The following is a 20,491-nucleotide window of genomic DNA, read 5'->3' on the forward strand; positions in this document are numbered from 1 at the left end:
TGATCCCATTATTCTCTATCAGTTCGATTTCCCCACTAAAATCCCCACGATTTCCCCACTCTCTCTCTCCATCGCTCTCCACCTCTCCCCTGCCCCTGATCTAATCTCCTCTCCTCCCTCTTCCTCTACAGGGTTCCCTGAGGAAGGAGTTTCCCCAGAACATCGGGGGCAGTGACGTGTGCTTCTTCTGCCGGAAGCGTGTGTACGTGATGGAGCGGCTGAGTGCCGAGGGCAAGTTCTTCCACCGTAGCTGCTTCAAATGTGACTACTGCGGAACGACGCTTAGATTGTCATCCTACGCCTTCGATGTGGAGGATGGTACGTGCTCCCAAGATGCGTCTTTAGACCACTCGCAATGATCATAATGTAGTGTGCTTTTCAGTCAATACAAGTGTAAGCTGGTCCCAGATCTGTTTGTTACATGTGAACAGATCTAGCTTTCATACGTGAATATGAAGTTGATATGTGAACAAAAACACCCCACTGAATGACAGTCACTTTGTTTTGTCTTGACAAAATTCAAACAGGGCACAGACATTACTGACATACAATCAGATCTATCACATGTATTTAGAAATCCCTTTTTACACCAGCAGATGATACAAAGTGCTGTACAGAAACCCAGCCTAAAACCCCAAACAGCAATCTATTCAGATGTAGAAGCACTGTGGCTAGGAAAAACTCCATAGAAAGGCAGGAACCTAGGAAGAACCCTAGAGAGGAACCAGGCTCTGAAGGGTTGACAGTCCTCTGATGGCTGTGCCGGGTGGAGATTATAACAGTACATGGCCATTAAGGCCAGATTGTTCTTCAAGATGTTCAAACATTTATAGATGACCAGCAGGGATAATTTGACAATTTTATGATACTGTAGAAAGTGCTGACTGACATGTTGGCCTACTCATAGGCAGACATACATGTACTGTTAGCATGGTCAATTATACCAAGCCTTGTCCTTGTGGTTACAGTAGGAGTTATCAGATTGTCCTGCGTTGTCCTCATAGAGCCTGCTACAGTCTTGTGATGTCATTCCCTTTTCTCTATGGGTGTCATAAGATCTCTGTTGGGCTCATTTAACAAGTAGGAGATTGTTAGCAATGATTGAGTGGCTGTTTCTCCTTGTTTAGTTTGTGATCCCAGTCATCCCACTGGTAGAGCAGACTCCAGAATGCCAACTGGGAACCGAGGGAGCGAGGGAGGACAATAATAGTGTCTATCTATGAACAGCGTAGTCTAATACACACAGAGGCTTTCACCATACTAAATATGCAACAGCCAGATGAAGGGAATGCAGGCTGATCTGGAAAGTTGTTTTGTTTTGCGCTTATTTGATATTTCTCTGTTTTTGTCTCCTCCTGCAGGGAAGTTTTACTGCAAGCCGCACTACTGTTACCGCTTGTCTGGTCAGGCTCAGAGGAAGAGGCCAGCACCGCTCCGTGCTCTGCTCAATGCAAAGGTACTACTGACCCATCCCCTCCCCCCACACACACACACTGGATCTGTCATGTCGGACAATCAGGAAGTGTAGGATGTGTATTGACCACCACCTCCTGTCTACAGGACAACCAGGCATCCTTGCCCGCCGTGGTCACCATGGACTCCCCCGGGAGGGGGGAGATGACATCCCTGTCTCCCGCTGAGCGCCAGACCTCAGGTACCCCCACTAGCCCACTTTCCTCACCTCTAGCTGTGGTGCCACTGCACCGCCTGGCCCCGCTGGCCCAGGCTCGATGCGTGGGGGAGGGGCCCCTGCGCACCCTCCGCCGCACCCTGTCCTGGACCTATCACCAGGTGGAGCTAAACTCCCTCAACTCGCCGCTTCTGTATACCTACTGTATCTACCTCTTCTGCTGTTTCACCCTCAACGCCTTGCTCAATCTCCTAGCATGACCTGTAGCATGATGTACTACAGTACCCATAGAACATAATGTATCCCCCTCCCCTTATATGACCTCTGTGGCTTTACTTCACAAACGAATGACTCTGAGTGAATGTTAGCTGGCGTCCTCTATTCCTCTTTCGTATAGCTTGCTGTCCTATTGATGTGATTCTGTGCTTGTGGTATGTTGTTTTTTTCTTGAAGATGCAGCATTCCCTCCCCTTTTGGTCAATAAAGTAGCCCCCGCTGGCAGCTACATTTTAAACGAATGGTGCATCTTCTTCCATCTCTTTCAGCTGGGAAATTAAAATAACAGTCAGGCAAAATGATGAGCCTCCGCTGTTCGCTTCTGTGGGTTTTAAAACTTCATTATACTGTAGTTACTTCCCCTTTCTCACTTTGTTATTAGTCATTTAATGAGTTAAGTGATTTAACAGCAACCTGTTGAATTGATTAATAGTTGTACATTAAATGTAATATTTATATTAATTTAATTATAATATTAAATATGTTATATTACTCAACAAATGCGTTGAGTATGCTCTTTTGCCTGCCTGTGCTTTAATCGAAGGCTCAACTCTATTGTGATTGTAACCTGTAGTGGTCTCTGACTTTCTTAGTTTTACCTTGTCCTATTTGACCTGCTCGCTAGAGCGTGCCTGTATCACTTCTTGTGATTGGTTCTTTGTAAGCTTTACCTTTTCACCCTCCTATCAGAGTAGCCTGAAGCTGACAGCTAGTGCTTGAAACAGTGCTTGTGATTGGTCCCTTGTGAGAGCCACCCTGCCCCTCATCTCTCAAACTGTACCGTCAGTGGGTGTCCTGTCTGTCTTCCTGCATCCCTCTACCTTCCCACCCTGCTCTTTGCATTCTAACACCTATACTGCTTTTGCTAAATGCTGCATTTATCTTGCATATACTATATAGATTCTACAGATGAAACGTGTAGGTTGATGTATCTAATGTACGGCTAATTATCTAGTGTGAAGTTTGTAGCTTAGATGACTTTATTAAGTAATCTGTAGGCCTACTAGGCCAGTATTATATTTAAGGTAAGTATAAGGCATTCATCCCACATCTACTAGAACATTTTATACTTGGTAATAAGATAGAAGCAGGCCGCAAACATGACGTATACACTACATGATTATGAGGACACCTGCTCGTCAAACATCTCATTCCAAAATCATGTACATTTTATACGGAGTTGGTCCCCACTTTGCTGCTATAATAGTCTGTACTCTTCTGGGAAGGCGGTCCACTTGATGTTGGAACATTGCTGCGGGGAATTGCTTCCATTCAGCCACACGCATTAGTGTGGTTGGGCACTGATGTTGGGCGATTAGGCCTGGCTCGCAGTCGGCGTTCCAATTCATCCCAAAGGTGTTCGATGGTGTTGAGGTCAGGGCTCTGTGCAGGCCAGTCAAGTTCTTCCACACCGATCGCAACAAACCATTTCTGTATGGACCTTGCTTTGTGCACTGGGGCATTGTCATGCTGAAACTGAAAAGGGCCTTCCCCAAACTGTTGCCACAAAGTTGGAAGCACAGAATCGTCTAGAATGTCATTGTATGCTGTAGCGTTAAGATTTCCCTTCACTGGATCTAATGGGCCTAGCCCGAACCATGAAAAACAGCCCCAGACCATTATTCCTCCTCCACCAAACTTTACAGTTGGCACTATGCATTCAGGCAGGTAGGTTTGCCTGGCATCAGCCAAACATAGTTTCCTTACGTCGGACTGCCAGATGGGGTTCCCGAGTGGTGCAGCGGTCTAAGGCACTGCATCTCAGTGCTAGAGGCATCACTACAGACTCTGGTTTGATTCCAGGCTGTATCACAACCGGCCGTGATTGGGAGTCCTATTGGGCGATGCACAATTGGCCCAGTGTCGCCCGGGTTAGGGTTTAGTCGGGGTAGGCCGTCATTGTAAATAAGAATTCATTCTTAACTGACTTCTCTAGTTAAATAAAGGTTAAATAAATAAAACAATTATGGTGAAGCGTGATTCATCAGTCCAGAGAACACTTTTTCCAATTGCGGTGAGCTTTACACCACTCTAGCCAAAGCTTAGCATTGTGCATGGTGATCTTGGGCTTGTGTGCGGCTGCTCGGCCATTGAAACCCATTTCATGAAGCTCCCAATGAACAGTTCTTGTGCTGACGTTGCTTCCAGAGGCAGTTTGGAACACGGTAGTGTTGCAACCGAGCACAGACAATTTTTACTCGCTACGCGCTTCAGCATTCGGCAGTCCTGTTCTGTGAGCTTCTGTGGCCTACCACTTCGCGACTGAGCCGTTATTGCTCCCAGAAATTTCTACTTCACAATAACAGCACTTACAGTTGCCTGGGGCAGCCCTAGCAGGGAAGAAGTTTGACCAACTGACTTGTAGGAAAGGTGACATCCTATGACGGTGCCACATTGAAAGTCACTGAGCTCTTCAGTAAGGCCATTCTACTGACAATGTTTGGCTATGGAGATTGCATGGCCATGCGCTCGATTTTATACACTTGTCAGCAACTGGTGTGGCTGAAATAGACAAATCCACTAATTTAAAGGGTGTCAACATTATTTCGTTTATATAGTTTATTAATGGCTAACATTGATAATTTCATAACACATGCTAACCTGTGGGAATCCCTATCATCTTTAAAACGGAGGTTAGTCGAATAGGATTAATTGCCTCATGAATCTATTGTCTCATGAGACTGTGATGCAGACTCTATTGTCTTCTAAATGTCCCTCTGTGATACTAGAGTTCTGCATTCTTCAGTTTCACTAATCTGACAAACTGTCACCACTAGCACCATTGCATGAAAACAAGTGAAATATCACACTCTCTGCCTCACCAAACCATGCTTTAGTGAGGGTTGCATGCTGTCATTGCTTACAGCACATTTTCTGTTGGTAAGTTTCTCTCACCTTATTTTAAGCTAAATTTATCATTTTAAATGACACATTTTTAAGTGTTGCCGTGTCCTATGCAAGTGTATAATCTCATCTCAAATTTAGACTGATTCTACTAGACCAGGAATGGGCAACTTTGATGGGGGTAGGGGCCACAAAAAATCTGAACTCATCATGAGGGAATGCGATTCAGGTCTGCATACCCACATCCATATCCATCCTGCAATTCTACACATTTTGCCATTGGGTGGAGAGAAATGTTTGCAGTTTTTAAGCTAATTTACTGCAATTCAATGTATTGTGCCCTGACTAATGCCATATTAATATGATATCTGAGTGAGAGTGAAAACAAAATCAATGGGGGCCCCCCAGTCGGTAAATTGACCATGTTTATTACGACAGGGTTCTGATTTGGGACACTAGTTGCCCATCCCTGTATTAGACTGTCAGTGTCAGTCAGTTTTACCACTTGCTAGAAAGGATGGGAAAAAGGCAAAGTAGTACCAACCTTATATTATATAATACATATATATATCATAGTGTATATAATAAATCTATTATATTTGTGAGCTACTGTAGGAAAAACAATGAATGCAATAAATTGTTACAATGACTGTGTGGTTTTGTCTGTTTGTCCTAGAATCTGAAGAAATGTGTATACAAACATAAAAATGGCTCAAACATGACACACATCAGTTCATACAAAATGAGTGATAATAAATCAGTGCTCAACTATAGTCATGGAAGAAACATAGACTGAAACGTGATTATGGAAAGATGTGTTTGTTAGAATGTTATACAGTAGGTACAGTATACTGGTCCGATGGTATAGTGGAAACTTGGAGATAAGAAGCATAGCCTCAGTTTGAATGATACCCGAGCCTGCCTACTGTCTACACCTTACATGGCTCTTGCACTGCTGTATCCCTCCAGCTCCTCTCCTCAATCATGCTACCCATCTGATTCTTAGAAAGCCTGTCTGTTTTCTCTCCCTGACACCCCTCCGCCCTTGCCCCTCCACGATCCACCCCAGTCCCAGAGGTCAACGGGCTGCAGGAGCCCAGCATGCCTAAGCGTCTGCGGGGCACGCCGGAGCGCATCGAGCTGGAGAACTACCGTCTCTCTCTGCAGCGGGAGGAGGATTTGGAGGAGGTGCCCGAGGAGACGCTGGCTGAACACAACCTGAGCAGCGTGCTGGACAAGGACAAACACGCAGAGCTGGGCTCCAGGTAAGACAGAGGGACATTCAACTCTGCGAGGACATGGCTAGTGGGAGCAACTGTTCAATCTCACCAATTTAGGCTAATGTATTGTAATGCACACAAACTGTGGCTGATGCTTAAATTATAATTTAATATTGCATGCTGGTATGTGATGGTTATGGTCAGTGCTTGTAAAGTATTGGATATATATACGGTGCCAGTAAGTGTAAGTCGCTCTGGATAAGAGCGTCTGCTAAATGACTTAAATGTAATGTGTTGGTGTGTGTAAATATCCTCTCCTTCCCTGCCTGCTTTAACATCTGCCTCTCTTGCACTCCTACAGCAGCTCTGAGTCTGACATGGAGGAGGAGGACCAGGAGGATGAGGACCATGAGGAGGAGCAGCAGGAGCCCCCCAGCCCTTCAGACCTGGGAGGGGTACCCTGGAAAGAGGCTGTGGAGCTCCATGCTAAGCTGAAGACCGACAGCGACCCAGGGGCCGAGGGAGAGGACGGGGCTCAGGCTCAAATTGTTAGAGACCTAAAGGTGGAGGAGGAGGAAGATGATGAAGAGGAGGACGATGAGGAGGAATCGAGTGATGGTAAAATAGTAAAAAAAAAATGATGTGACAGTTTAAAGTTTACAAAGTGTGTCTACTGTATGTAGTTTATCTACAGTTTCAGTTTTCAGATGTCCTGTTGCAGTGCTGCTATTCTGTCATGAGATTTAAAAAAACAAACATTTTATGATATGTGCGATTTGGAATGTAGCCTGTCTAGTCACTCAGTCAGTGGGTTCTACAGTAAACTGGTGTCAGTGTTTTCCCTATGATGTCATTCCTATGATGTCTTCCTCATTTGTATGTGAACATTCTGTCTTCATCTCAACTCTGTGACTATTGGTCCTCTTATCTCACTAAATCTGTTTTTTTAGAGAAAAGTATACCTCTTTCTCCTGTCACTGAAGTCATTGTTATCCTCATCTTCTCTGTGTCCTCCCCCTCTCCCTGTCCTCGTTTCTTCCTCTGTCTGTCTGTCTGTCTGTCTCTCTGTCTCTCTGTCTCTCTGTCTCTCTGTCTCTCTGTCTCTCTGTCTCTCTGTCTCTCTGTCTCTCTGTCTGTCTCTGTCTCTCTGTCTGTCTCTGTCTCTGTCTCTGTCTCTGTGTCTGTCTCTGTCTCTGTCTCTGTCTCTGTCTCTGTCTCTGTCTCTGTCTGTGTCTGTGTCTGTGTCTGTGTCTGTGTCTGTCTTGGGGCATGTCTCCCCCTACTGGCAGAGGGGGAGTACTGCCCGTGGGAGAGGGAACTCCAGTCAGGCATATGGCTGGAGAACCTCAAAGATGAAGAGGATACAGGTACATTTAAAGGTAGCACCACTGCCTGCTGATGGGGTTTGCACACTTAACGATGAGTGAAGGGACCTTCTCATTAATTAACTCTTGTGTTGGGTTTGTTTCTTTTTACCAGGATTTCTACTGCAGTGTTGTGTTGCTAATGTTTGAATTGTGGAATTTTGATAGAGATGGACGGTTATTTTTAATTCTGTGTTTTACATTCTCATGCTGAAATATTACTACCCGTTTTATTCTACCCCTTAACATTCTTCCTATTAACTTGTTTTCTTGCAACTTTGTTTTTGTAATAATCCACTTCTACTAAGAGCATGTTCAGTGTCCCTTTTTTAGTCAGTCAACAGTTTTACCATGGCAGAGACTTTGTCTTTCTGATTTATAATATTTTACTGTAAAGCTGCTACTGTTGTTCCAGGACACTATTGCATGCAGCCTCCATCTCCTTCCTGTGGTAGATCCTATTTCAACCGTACTGTCTCCTACTGGTCTAAAATCCCCTCTATACCTTCTCTCTCTTATTTCTCTCTTTTCCCGTTCTGTCTGTTTCCCTTGGTGTTCCTACTCCCATTCCTCAACGACTCTCTCACACTTCATACAATATGGAACTCAAATCCACACACACCAACCATATACGGTCCACCCCCTACACCTCCATACAGCCAGATACCTGCAGATCCAGCAAGTGCTGCAGCCTGTGGATCCAACAGTCATTAAGAATATCAGAGGAGTTTCCGTGCTGTCGGAGGGGCCTCCTGCCTCAGCCTCCCAGCCCTCCTCCACAGGTAACCCAGCCCAGAGGAGCTGATCCCTGGGTACACTTCCCAGGCTGGCCCCTTGGCTCCCTGACTGTGGGTCTCCCAGTTGGGGACCAGTGTGTCTCATCAGACTGGCTACTGCTGTGTGTGTCTGGGCCAGGAGGACCAACCCTCCCACACTAACCAACCTCTTGTCTATAATCATCTGTGGTTTTGATTGTCCTGCTTTCTTTTTTTGGAGCATTAATGTTGTGTCTCAGTGTTGTCGTTAAGGGGTCTGGGGTTGTGACCGATGGACAGAGAGACACAGGTTTCACTTGCTCAGATCAAAGCTCACCAATCACACCCCGGGTTCCTTCCTTTATTTATCCCTTTTGTTTATTCATTCTGTTCATTTGGTTTGGCTTTGTTCTGTTCTGTTATTTCTTTCCCATGTGTCTGTTCTGTTAATATCCTGTCCCAACCATGTTTGTTTTAAATGTAGCCCCCGCCAACACATCCGCTCGTCATGAGGCTGTGCGAGTCTGGTTGGAGTCGGTGTCTGGAGGTAGTGCAGAGCGATATATGTGATCATTATATATGATGATCCCTATACCTTGGCTTACAGCTCTATTCTACTCTACCTTCCTTATAGCATGGCAGCACACACAGACACTCACTCACAAGCATGCATGCTGGAACTATACAACACAAGAGACCAACACTTTACCAGTTTTCTCACCACCCAACCTCGCTTCCCTGTTCGTCAGATCATACTATAAAGTATCGGAGTAGAAGGAGATAAGTTATGGGGGGGCTATACACCACACTCACCAGGGCTGTTGCAAGCCTATGGTGGTCTGCCTGGCGTGCATGATGTCACTAGATGGGTAATGACTTGTGTGGGTGGAGTTGTCATTTGTCTGGAATTCTTGTTTTCCTCTGATATTAACAGTGGCATGTTTCTGAGGTGGGTGGACTCCTTTTTCAAGCTTTTGGGGCGGTTTCGTTCTTGACAAACACACAAAAAAACATACAAACTTGTAACATACTGTATAGTGTATGGATCTCACAAGGACCATTTGGACAGGAGGGATACTTTTGCTTTTCCACTTCAACATGGATGCCGTTAACACCTTGTGGATTTGCAATTTCTTGATGCAAGCGTTTGCATTTTCAGAAATGGATCGGTGCATGTCTGTCTCTAACCACCAATCATGTCATGGTAATATATGCTCTTTTTTTCCTTTATCGGCAAAGCCTGTTGTGTGCAAATATATGTAAATGTTATGACGTGTCTATGAACATCTTACCACAAATCTCTTTTTATAATTGTCCCAGAAATGGACTTCTCCTAGGCCTAGTCATATGCTTTTCTCATTCCTGTCTCCATGCTTCATATTCGCCCAAAGGCCTTTTTCTTAAGTGTTTGTTTAACCTTTAGTTTCTTGCCTGCCCTGAGGTCAGAAAATGAGAGTGTTCAGATTAGACAGCTTTGAGGGAGTCTTGGACAGCTCTCTTTGGTTGAACCTAGGGCTGTTACGGTGACCGTATTACTGCCACACCGGCATCACGAGTCTTGATGACAGTCGAATTCCATGTGACCGGTCACGGTAATTAGGCTTCTCCAAGCTCTGAGGCTGCTGATGGTCATTAGTAACCTACCAAACTTGTTAACTGCCTGGTACCCCTGCACTCTATTGTCCCTCTAATCACTCTGACATCAATGCAAATGTAATCGGAAATCTAATCAAACACTTCGAGAGCCCATGAGCTCATGTTGCGCAACATTTCTATAGGCTATGCAATTGCGGAAGAAAACAGAGTGATGGCCTCTTAAAAAGAGGAGTATCCCATCAGCTTTCTATATGCTAAGCCTTCTACATTTATTTCTCAACTTTCCTAATGTTAAGAAAATATTAAGTACATTGCTTATATTTACAACAGGAGTATAGCCTACCTGGCTGGCATGAAAATTAACCACAGGAAAAGCATCCTCCATTCGCTATTTAAGTGGATAGATTACATGTATTTTTTTTCCCGCTGCCCCTGTTTCGAGACAGGTGCATGATAATGGTCCAAATTTCACACACATATTATTTACTATATGTAAAGACAAGATTAAATCAAGAATGGTCTTGATGGGTGACAATATTAGCCTATCACTTGTGAATGATGCCCAGCTTAAGGCAAACAGAGCATGCTTTTTTTGCGAATTTATCAAATAAAGTCGCACACCTCATTTAGCCTAGCCCATAGGCTTATGTTTTTTGTTAAGGTTTGTATCACAACTAAAGTAGTCAAATAACCTCTTAAAATCAAGCACATTAATCCACTTTACAAGCGGTGTAGAGCCTAACTGGCATACATACGCAGTGCGTGAGTTTCAAGATAATTTTCACCATAAAAAGAATTTTCATCTTTTATAATAAAAGCATCACGTGCATAATCGCGTTTGTGGTCACTTTTGAGAATGGTATTTTCCTGCTAATGGAACATTTGATTATAGCCTACTGCCATATGCGCATTGCTGCGCTTATAATGTGACAGCCTAATAGTTTATCAACATTTTAGGTTAAACGTTTTAGGTTAAACGTTCTCATCTGTTGTGTCAAGCTCATTGCTTCAAACAGGTTTTTTGATGCTAGTGGTTGTATTAATTTGGAATCTATCGCATCCCTACTATGTTTGGAATATTTATTTCTCGCACAGAATAGAATAGGTCAACTTTTCTACTATGGGGGATAGTAGATTGACATAGGCTAGTGCTTTTGCTGTTCGTTAGGCCTACTCATCTTGTTGGCTGACGAAAAGTAAATGTGGACCGTACTTCCAATATCCTCAAAATGCGCCTTGGAATTGGATAAGGACACACGCGGTTGCGTCCCCTGATGTGTCTGTCTTCACTTGTAGCCTGTGAGAAAGACCCGATCACGTGACTGAGAGCCATGTGAGTGAGAGGTGCTTCAGCACGCAGTGGGAGAAGTGGCACAATGGCCACTGGCCGCTAAAGAAATTGATTTTTTTAGGAGGGTTTTCTTTTTTGCAGCTGGGAAATTCGAGGGATTATCAAGTGCTTGTCAAATTTGTGAATGAGAGACTGAAGTGTGTACAGCCTGTGCAAAAAAACAAAGCTCAGCTCATGCCTTTAATGCAACTTTTTTCAAATCATCATTAGTCGCATCATGCAGCTTTTTAGAATGTATTAAAAATCTAAACATATAGCCCAACATTTGTATCACAACTAAAGTTACATAAAAAACTCTAAATTAAGCATATAGGAGCACCTGTTTCTTTGTTAACTTCTCTGGGATATGTGGGACGCTAACGTCCTACTTGGCCAAAAGCCAGTAAAAATGCAGAGCGCCAAATTCAAATAAATTACTATAAAAATCTAACTTTCATGAAATCACACATGAAAGACACCAAATGAAAGCTACACTTGTTGCGAATCCAGCCAACATGTCTGATTTAAAAAAGGATTTACGGCGAAAGCACACCAAACGATTATGTTAGGTCAGTACATAGCCACAGAAAAACACAGCCATTTTTCCAGCCAAAGAGAGGAGTAACAAAAAGCAGAAATAGAGTTAAAATTAATCACTAACCTTTGATGATCTTCATCAGATGACACTCATAGGTCTTCATGTTACACAATACATGTATGTTTTGTTCGGTAAAGTTAATATTTATATCCAAAAATCGGAGTTTATGCATAATCTGAGTTCTGTCTCACTTGGCCAAAGCCAGAGAAAATGCAGAGCGCCATATTCAAATAAATTACTATAAAAATCAAACTTTCATTAAATCACACATGAAAGATACCAAATTAAAGCTACACTGGTTGTGAATCCAGCTAACATGTCAGAATTCAAATAGGCTTTTCGGCGAAAGCAAACTATGCTATTATCTGAGGATAGCACCATAGTAAACAGAGAGAAGCATATTTCAACCCTGCAGGCGCGACACAAAATGCAGAAATAAAAATATAATTCATGCCTTTGACAAGCTTCTGTTGTTGGCACTCCAATATGTCCCATAAACATCACAAATGGTCCTTTTGTTCGATTAATTCCGTCGATATATATCCAAAATGTCCATTTATTTGGCGCGTTTGATCCAGAAAAACACTGGTTCCAAATTGTGAAATGTGACTACAAAATATCTCAAAAGTTACCTGTAAACTTTGCCAAAACATTTCAACTTTAGGTATTTTTTTACGTAAATAATAGATCAAATTGAAGACGGGATGATCTGTATTCAATACAGGATTTAAACAAACTGTAGCTAGACTTCTGGTCACGCGCCTCTAACAAACAGGACACAAGTGACCCTGATTCAAAATGGCCGTACTTCTTCATTACACAAAGGAAAAACCCTCAACCAATTTCTAAAGACTGTTGACATCCAGTGGAAGCGGTAGGAACTGCAAGAAGGTCAATTAGAAATCAGTATTCCCAATGAAAATCCATTGAAAAGAGAGTGACCTCAACAACAAAAAAATCTGAATGGTTTGTCCTCGTGGTTTCGCCTGCTAAATAAGTTCTGTTATACTCACAGACATGATTCAAACAGTTTTAGAAACTTCAGAGTGTTTTCTATCCAAATACACTAACGATATGCATATCTTATCTTCTGGGGATGAGTAGCTGGCAGTTGAATTTGGGTATGCTTTTCATCCATACGTGAAAATGTTGCCCCCTATCCTAGAGAAGTTAACCGCTCAACACAGAACAGCCGCATATGCGGCCTCAAATCGTTTGGAGAAAATATCCTTTCTATTTTATTCAGCTACAGTATGTTCAATTGTATTCTTCATATTATAAAATAATGCCACGGAATTCTAACCAAATCTTGTCTGCTAAATTAACTAGTGTAGTCCACAGCCATATGGCATAGCCAGATCAGGACCTAACTAACATAAGTACAACGCAGAGTATGCTATTCTGTTCTTCTGAAATAGACTACATTTTCTTCATATCATGTTTCTTTAGACCTCTCGAAAATATCTAATGGATTTATTGTGATAGTGTAGGCTATATTACATGGATTTATTAGACTTTTTAAAATGTAGATATTCCATAGTTCTGCATCAGTGGCTTGTAGGATATGCTAAATGTGTTTATGTTAATTAACGGTCAATTACAAAATGTAATGACTGCCACAGCCCTAGTTGAACCAGACTAAAAGCTCAGTTGGTACCCTGTTTAACTGTTTCCTCACTCTCCTGTGCCCTCAGAGAACTGTGAGGATGATGACCCGGAAGCAGAAGATGGCAGCCATGATTTTGAACTGGGCACCGAGATGGACCAGGGTATGCAACCAACCTTTTCAACAAATCTACTGTTTAGTTTTCTAATTATTAATTTAATACTAGAGTGATGTTTCACAGAATGTGTATGAACAAATGTAATTTATGAGCTATGATGACAGCAAGGGTAAGACTGGTGAGGTACATCTTTGAACCCGATAATGTATTTGTTAGTACATTGTTAGGGCAGAGACATGAGGCATCTCATCATTATATACAGATCTCTGGTATAAGTGAGAGTTCACCAGGAAGTTACATCACACTTACCGCTCACCTCACACTACAGATAAAACAATTAGCCACATATTTTACCGGATGTATACATTTGAAGCATCTGGTTGGCATTTCCACTCACTACCAAATATGGTGAGGTATACTACCATTCAAAAGTTTGGGGTCACTTAGAAATGTCCTTGTTTTTGAAAGAAAAGCAAATGTTTTGTCCATTTAAATAACATCAAATTGATCAAAAATACAGTGTAGACATTGTTAATGTTGTAAATGACTATTGTAGCTGGAAACAGCAGATAAAAAAATAAATAATGGAATATCTACATAGGCGTACAGAGGCCCATTATCAGCAACCATCACTCCTGTGTTCCAATGGCACATTGTGTTAGCTAATCCAAGTTTATCATTTTAAAAGGCTAATTGATCATTAGAAAACCTTTTTGCAATTATGTTAGCACAGCCCAAAACTGTTGTGCTGATTTCAATAAGCAATACAACTGGCCTCCTTTAGATTAGTTGAGAATCTGGAGCATCAGCATTTGTGGGTTTGATTACAGGCACAAAATGGCCAGAAACAAAGACGTTTCTTCTGAAACTCGTCAGTCTATTCTTGTTCTGAGAAATGAAAGCTATTCCATGCGAGAAATTGCCAAGAAACTGAAGATCTCGTACAATGCTGTGTACTACTCAGAACAGCACAAACTGTCTCTAACCAGAATAGAAAGAGGAGTGGGAGGCCCCGGTGCACAACTGAGCAAGAGGACAAGTACATTAGAATGTCTAGTTTGAGAAACAGACACCTCACAAGTCCTCAACTGGCAGCTTCATTAAATAGTACCCGCAAAACACCAGTCTCAACGTCCAGTGAAGAGGCGACTCCGGGATGCTGGCCTTCTATGCAGAGTTCCTCTGTCCAGTGTCTGTGTTCTTTTGCCTATCTTAATCTTTTATTTTATTTGGCCAGTCTGAGATATGTCTTTTTCTTTGCAACTCTGCCTAGAAGGCCAGCATGCCGGAGTTGCCACTTCACTGTTGACGTTGAGACTGGTGTTTTGCGGGTACTATTTAATGAAGCTGCCACTGTATTTCTGATCAATTTGATGTTATTTTAATGGACAATAAATATGCTTTTTCTTCAAAAACAAGGACATTTCGAAGTGACCCCAAACTTTTGAACAGTAGTGTACATTATCGAGTTCTAAGATATACTTATTGTCTATATTATTACAGAAGACATTCCCTCCGACGCGGAGGCTGAGGCTTGTCTACACCAGTCAGAGATCAGTGAAGCATTTCCTGAAGAGGACAAGAAGTCGGAAAGTCAGGGGCTCGCCTCCAGCATTGAACAATCTAGTGTCAGTCCAGTGAAGTTAGTTGGGGAAGTTGTGCTCTTGCCAGTCAAACCACCGACTCCACAGCCTGATTCACAGGTAAGAAATGTTGGTAACACTTTACATTAAGTTCCCCCTATTACTCACAATGTAGGAGTTACGTAGGCTTTACTATATAATTACATGGTTATCGTGTTGTTGCGAAATCAGTTATTACACAATTGGAACATGGAATGTGTAATTACACATTCACTTTCTGAAGGTTATTCCACATGTGTAACTTGATGTTATTGCACATTTTCTTGTTCCACTATGTAATTAATGTTTTGTGATTACATGTTTGAAAGTCACCTGTGAATTACAATGTTAACAACTCAAACCAAAATCTGACCTTGTTACATGTTACTACAAGGTGCCACTACCATTGAATCCACATGTAATACCAGAGTTGATAAATAGGTTTAGACCTGGTAACAACAATTGTAACAAGGAACACCCTGTCATTAACTACCAGTCATTTTCAATGTGTTTATTTTTATGTTATAACCTGGCTCAAAGGTTAAACCGAATCAAGTGTAACGTTAGAACAATATAGTTACATAGGATCTACTTGTAATTGTCATGTACCTACCCAGGAGCAAGCAACTTAATGTAACGTGAAACCCAGTAGGGTATAACCTTTATAATTACTATGTAGTTACAATGTATCAACCTTTGTAGGTACGATGTAACAACCTTTGCGGACACTAGGCTAAACAGGAGAAATTAAGAGACAGGACAACATTAGCTATAAACCTTTTAGTTACATTGTACGTACAATCTTTAATAACCAACCATGTAATTACAATATTGTTACAATGGATATGCACTTGGGATATGCACTGAGTGTACGACACATTAAGAACACCTGCTCTTTCCATGACAGACTGACCAGGTGAAAGCTATGATCTCTTAATTATGTCACTTGTTAAATCCACTTAAATCAGTGTAGATCAGGTATTCCCAAACTGGGGTACGCCAAATAAAAATGTGATTGGCATTAAAAAAAATGAAAGGAATCTTCACTTTTTCAAACAATCATCTATATTTTACCAACGGGGCTATACATTTGGGTGAGGTTTTTTTCTCGCCTGAGTAGCCTCGTTTCACTGTCAAAAAATAAAATTGAACCATCAAGTGTTCAGCAAAATAACAACAAAATGTCAAATACAGGTAGACTAGTCAAATAATTAACATCCAATCACATTAACCGTTACTCTCTCAAGGGAATTCCATTAACGTTCCGTATGTAGCCAAACGTAGCTGCTGCTCATTCCGTTTGCTCGAAAATTAATAAATGGTTAAAAAAAGTAAGCTCCGTGTCCATAGACACATACCAGCTCTACTGGTAGTACTGCTACTACCAGCAGTACTACAACTGCACCTGTCGAAGGCACAAGTTGTTCTGCTTCCACGAGCACATCCAATGCTAGCATCAGTAATCCTACATTTGTTGTTAGCCCAGCTAGCACGGACACTGACAGTTGTGAATCTGATGCAGTCGAAGAGATACTTCTCCCTTACCTGGGAAAGCACCGAACAACAGACGGGGATGTTGGACCATCGAAGAGGTGAAAATATGATGACACCTATATTGATTTGGGGTTCACTTAACTTCACTAGGGTAGGGGGCAGCATTCTGAATTTTGATGAAAAGCGTGCCCAAATTAAACTGCCTGCTACTCATGCCCAGTTAATAGGATATGCATATAATTAGTAGATTTTGATAGAAAACACTCTATTTTAACAGTTTTGGAAACTTTAATGTCTGTGAGTATAACAGAACTGATATGGCAGGTGAAAACCAGAGGAAAATCCAACCAGGAAGTACTATTTTTTTGAAGGGCTGTTTTTCCAATGTAAGCCTACCATACAAACACTTCGGACCCAGTTCACGAGCTCCGTGTCTTCCTCTACATGTGGCCAGTCTTTAGGCATTGTTTCAGGCTTTTACTCTGAAAAATGAGGGAGATACAGCACCTTTAATCAGTGGCCATTGGACATTTCCATTCATCAGCCATGCGCCTGATCGTGAACGCGCCTTTCTTGTTTCTCCTTTCCTATTGACGAAGCTTTGGTCCGGTTGAAATATTATTGATTGATTATGACAAAAACAACCAGAGGAATGATTTTATACATCGTTTGGGATGTTTCTACTAACTTTTATTGTACTTTTTAAAAAACTTTTCGGTCTGGTATTGGTGAACATGCCTTCTGCATTCGGATTACTGGACAAAATGCGCGAACAAAAAGGAGGTTTTTGGTCAAAAAGATGGACAATATCGAACAAAACTAACATTTATTGTCTAACATGGAGATCTGGGAGTGCCACCAGATGAAGATCGTCAAAGGTAAGTGATTCATTTTAATGCTATTTCTGACTTTTATGGCACCTCTTCTTGTTTGGAAAATGGCTGTATGGGTTTCTGTGGCTAGGTGCTGACCTAACATAATCGCAAAGTGTGCTTTTGCCGTAAAGCATTTTTGAAATCTGACTCAGCGGTTGCATTAAGGAGAAGTTTATCTATAATTCCATGCTTAACACTTGTATCGTTTATCAATGTTTATGATGAGTATTTGATGTGGCTCTCTGCACTTTCACCGGATGTTTGTTTGAGACAATGCATTTCTGACCATAACGCGCCAATGTAAACTGAGATTTTTGGATATAAATATGAACTTTATCGAACAAAACATACATGTATTGTGTAACATGAAGTCCTATGAGTGCCATTTGATGAAGATCATCAAAGGTTAGTGATTAATTTGATCTCTTTCTGCTTTTTGTGACTCCTCTCTTTGGCTGGAAAAATGGCTGTGTTTTTCTGTGACTAGGTACGGACCTAACATAATCAGTTGGTGTGCTTTCGAAGTAAAGCCTTTTTGAAATCAGAGACTGTGGTTGGATTTACAACAAGTTTATGTTTAAAATGGTGGATAATACTTGTATGTTTGAGGAATTTTAATTATGGGATTTCTGTTGTTTTGAATTTGGCGCCCTGCAATTTCACTGGCTGTTGTCGAGGTGGGATGCTAGCGTCCCACTTGTACCAGAGAGGTTAAACTCAGCAAAAAAAGGAAGGTCCCTTTTTCAGGACCCTGTCTTTCAAAGATAATTCGTAAAACTCAACACCTTCACAGATCTTGATTGTAAAGGGTTTAAACACTGTTTCCAATGCTTGTTCAATGAACCATAAACAATTAATGAACATGCACCTGTGGAACTGTCGTTAAGACACTAACAGCTTACGGCCTTTAGGCAATTTAGGTCACAGTTATGAAAACTTAGGACACGAAAGAGGCCTTTCTACTGACTCTGAAAAACACCAAAAGAAAGATGCCCAGGGTCCCTGCTCATCTGCGTGAACGTGCCTTAGGCATGCTGCAAGGAGGCATGAGGACTGCAGAGCAATAAATTGCAATGTCCGTACTGTGAGATGCCTAAGACCGTGCTACAGGGAGACAGGACGGACAGCTGATCGTCCTTGCAGTGGCAGACCACGTGTAACAACACCTGCACAGGATCGGTACATCCAGGTACAGGATGGCAACAACAACCTCCCGAGTTACACCACGAACGCAGAATCCCTCCATCAGTGCTCAAACTGTCCGGAATAGAATTAGAGAGGCTGGACTGAGGTCTTGTAGGCCTGTTGTAAGGCAGGTCCTCACCAGACATCACTGGCAACAACGTTGCCCATGGGCACAAACCCACCGTTGCTGGACCAGACAGGACTGGCAAAAAGTGCTCTTCACTGACGAGTTGCTGTTTTCTCACACCAGAGGTGATGGTCGGGTTCGCGTTTATCTTCGAAGGAATGAGCATTACACCGAGGCCTGTACTCTGGAGTGGAATCGATTTGGAGGTGGATGGTCCGTCATGGTCTGGGGCGGTGTGTCACAGCTTCATCTGCCTGCAATGACAACAAGCTCAGTCCATCTCAACACTGTGCGTTAAAGGGAAGACATCCTCCTCCCTCATTTGGTACCCTTCTTGCAGACTCATCCTGGCATGACCCTCCAGACATACTGCTCATTCTGTGCATGATTTCCTACAAGACATAGGAATTGGGAATTGATGGAAATTATGTAAAAATGTATCACTAGCCACTTTAAACAATGCCACTTAATATAATGTTTACATGCCCTACATGACTCATCTCATATGTATATGTATATACTGTACATCATCCACTGCATCTTGCCATCTTTATGTAATACATTTATCACTAGCCACTTTAAACTATGCCACTTTATGTTTACATACCCTACATTACTCATCTCATATGTATAGACTGTACACTATACCATCTACTGCATCTTGCCTATGCCGTTCTTTAGCATCACTCATTCATATATCGTTATGTACATATTCTTTATCCCTTTACACGTGTGTGTATAAGGTAGTAGTTGTGGAATTGTTAGGTTAGATTACTTGTTGGTTATTACTGCATTGACGGAACTAGAAGCACAAGCATTTCGCTACACTCGCATTAACATCTGCTAACCATGTGTATGTGACAAATAAAATTGGATTTGATTTGAAAGAAATGTCAGTGTACTGCCATGGCCAACGAAGAGCCCGGATCTAAATTCCATTGAGCACGTCTGGGACCTGTTGTATCGGAGTTGTTGAATCTTATCTTAATACAAATATTTACACTGAAAATAAACGCTGTTGTCAGTGATTGGACTTATTTTTTATAGTTTATATTGGGAGTAGTCGCTTTCCTCAGCCACAGTGTGTTATATGTGCAAAAGTACTACTAAACCTTCACTCATGTGCAGACATTTAGAAACAAAACATGCCAATTTAAAAAATAAGCCGCGGGAGTTTTTTGAGCGAGAATTAAGACGACTTTCGAGTAGTAAGACGTATAAAAACAACATATAACATTAATAAGAAGGTGCTAGACGCGTATTATATGGTGAGCTACCGAGTGGCTAGGACAGGCAAGCCCCATACAATTGTGGAGGACTTAATTCTTCCTACTGCTGCGGATATGGCTGGGACAATGCTGGGAGAAAAGGCCAAAAAACTATACATACAATGCCTCCATCAAACAACACTTTTTCACGACGCGACAGTGGCATGGCAGAGATGTTTTGAAATTCGATGCATAACAGCTGCATGGGTCAGCAGATGTGGTGGGCCTGGCACAGCTCCTGGTATACAGTTGAAGTCGGAAGTTTACTTACACTTAGGTAGGAGTCATTGAAACTCGTTTTTCAACCACTCCAAAAATATCTTGTTAACTAACTATAGTTTTAGCAAGTTGGTTAGGACATCTACTTTGTGCATGACACAAGTAATTTTTCCAACAATTGTTTACAGACAGATTATTTCACTTATAATTCACTGTATCACATGCCTTTGAACAGCTTGGAAAATTCCAGAAAATGATGTCATGGCTTTAGAAGCTTCTGATAGGCTAATTGACATCATTTGAGTTCATTGGAGGTATACCTGTGGATGTATTTCAAGGCCTACCTTCAAACTCAGTGCCTCTG

The 20,491-nt window shown here is 41.9% G+C and overlaps 1 protein-coding gene across 27 annotated transcripts in view; it reads left to right on the forward strand.

Moving 5' to 3' along the window:
• LOC129862372 (protein-methionine sulfoxide oxidase mical3a-like) overlaps positions 1-20,491 on the forward strand; it is a 166,322-nt gene that overhangs the window by 113,062 nt on the left and 32,769 nt on the right. For 18 of the 27 annotated variants that reach the window (XR_008760758.1, XM_055933956.1, XM_055933961.1 and 15 more), the window contains 9 exons: positions 132-318; positions 1,362-1,456; positions 1,561-1,654; positions 5,820-6,015; positions 6,332-6,588; positions 7,260-7,349; positions 7,994-8,116; positions 13,308-13,382; positions 14,841-15,040. Coding sequence is in view for 26 of the 27 variants with exons in the window: in XM_055933956.1 (XP_055789931.1) it covers positions 132-318; positions 1,362-1,456; positions 1,561-1,654; positions 5,820-6,015; positions 6,332-6,588; positions 7,260-7,349; positions 7,994-8,116; positions 13,308-13,382; positions 14,841-15,040 (1,317 nt within the window). In the remaining variant the exon portion in view is untranslated. Of the gene's footprint in view, positions 1-131; positions 319-1,361; positions 1,457-1,560; positions 1,655-5,819; positions 6,016-6,331; positions 6,589-7,259; positions 7,350-7,993; positions 8,117-8,573; positions 8,637-9,248; positions 9,294-13,307; positions 13,383-14,840; positions 15,041-20,491 lie in introns of all 27 variants that reach the window. The other 9 variants (XM_055933957.1, XM_055933963.1, XM_055933964.1 and 6 more) reach the window with 8 other exon arrangements.

Source organism: Salvelinus fontinalis, chromosome 9, assembly GCF_029448725.1.
Source record: "Salvelinus fontinalis isolate EN_2023a chromosome 9, ASM2944872v1, whole genome shotgun sequence".
Taxonomy (NCBI): domain Eukaryota; kingdom Metazoa; phylum Chordata; class Actinopteri; order Salmoniformes; family Salmonidae; genus Salvelinus; species Salvelinus fontinalis.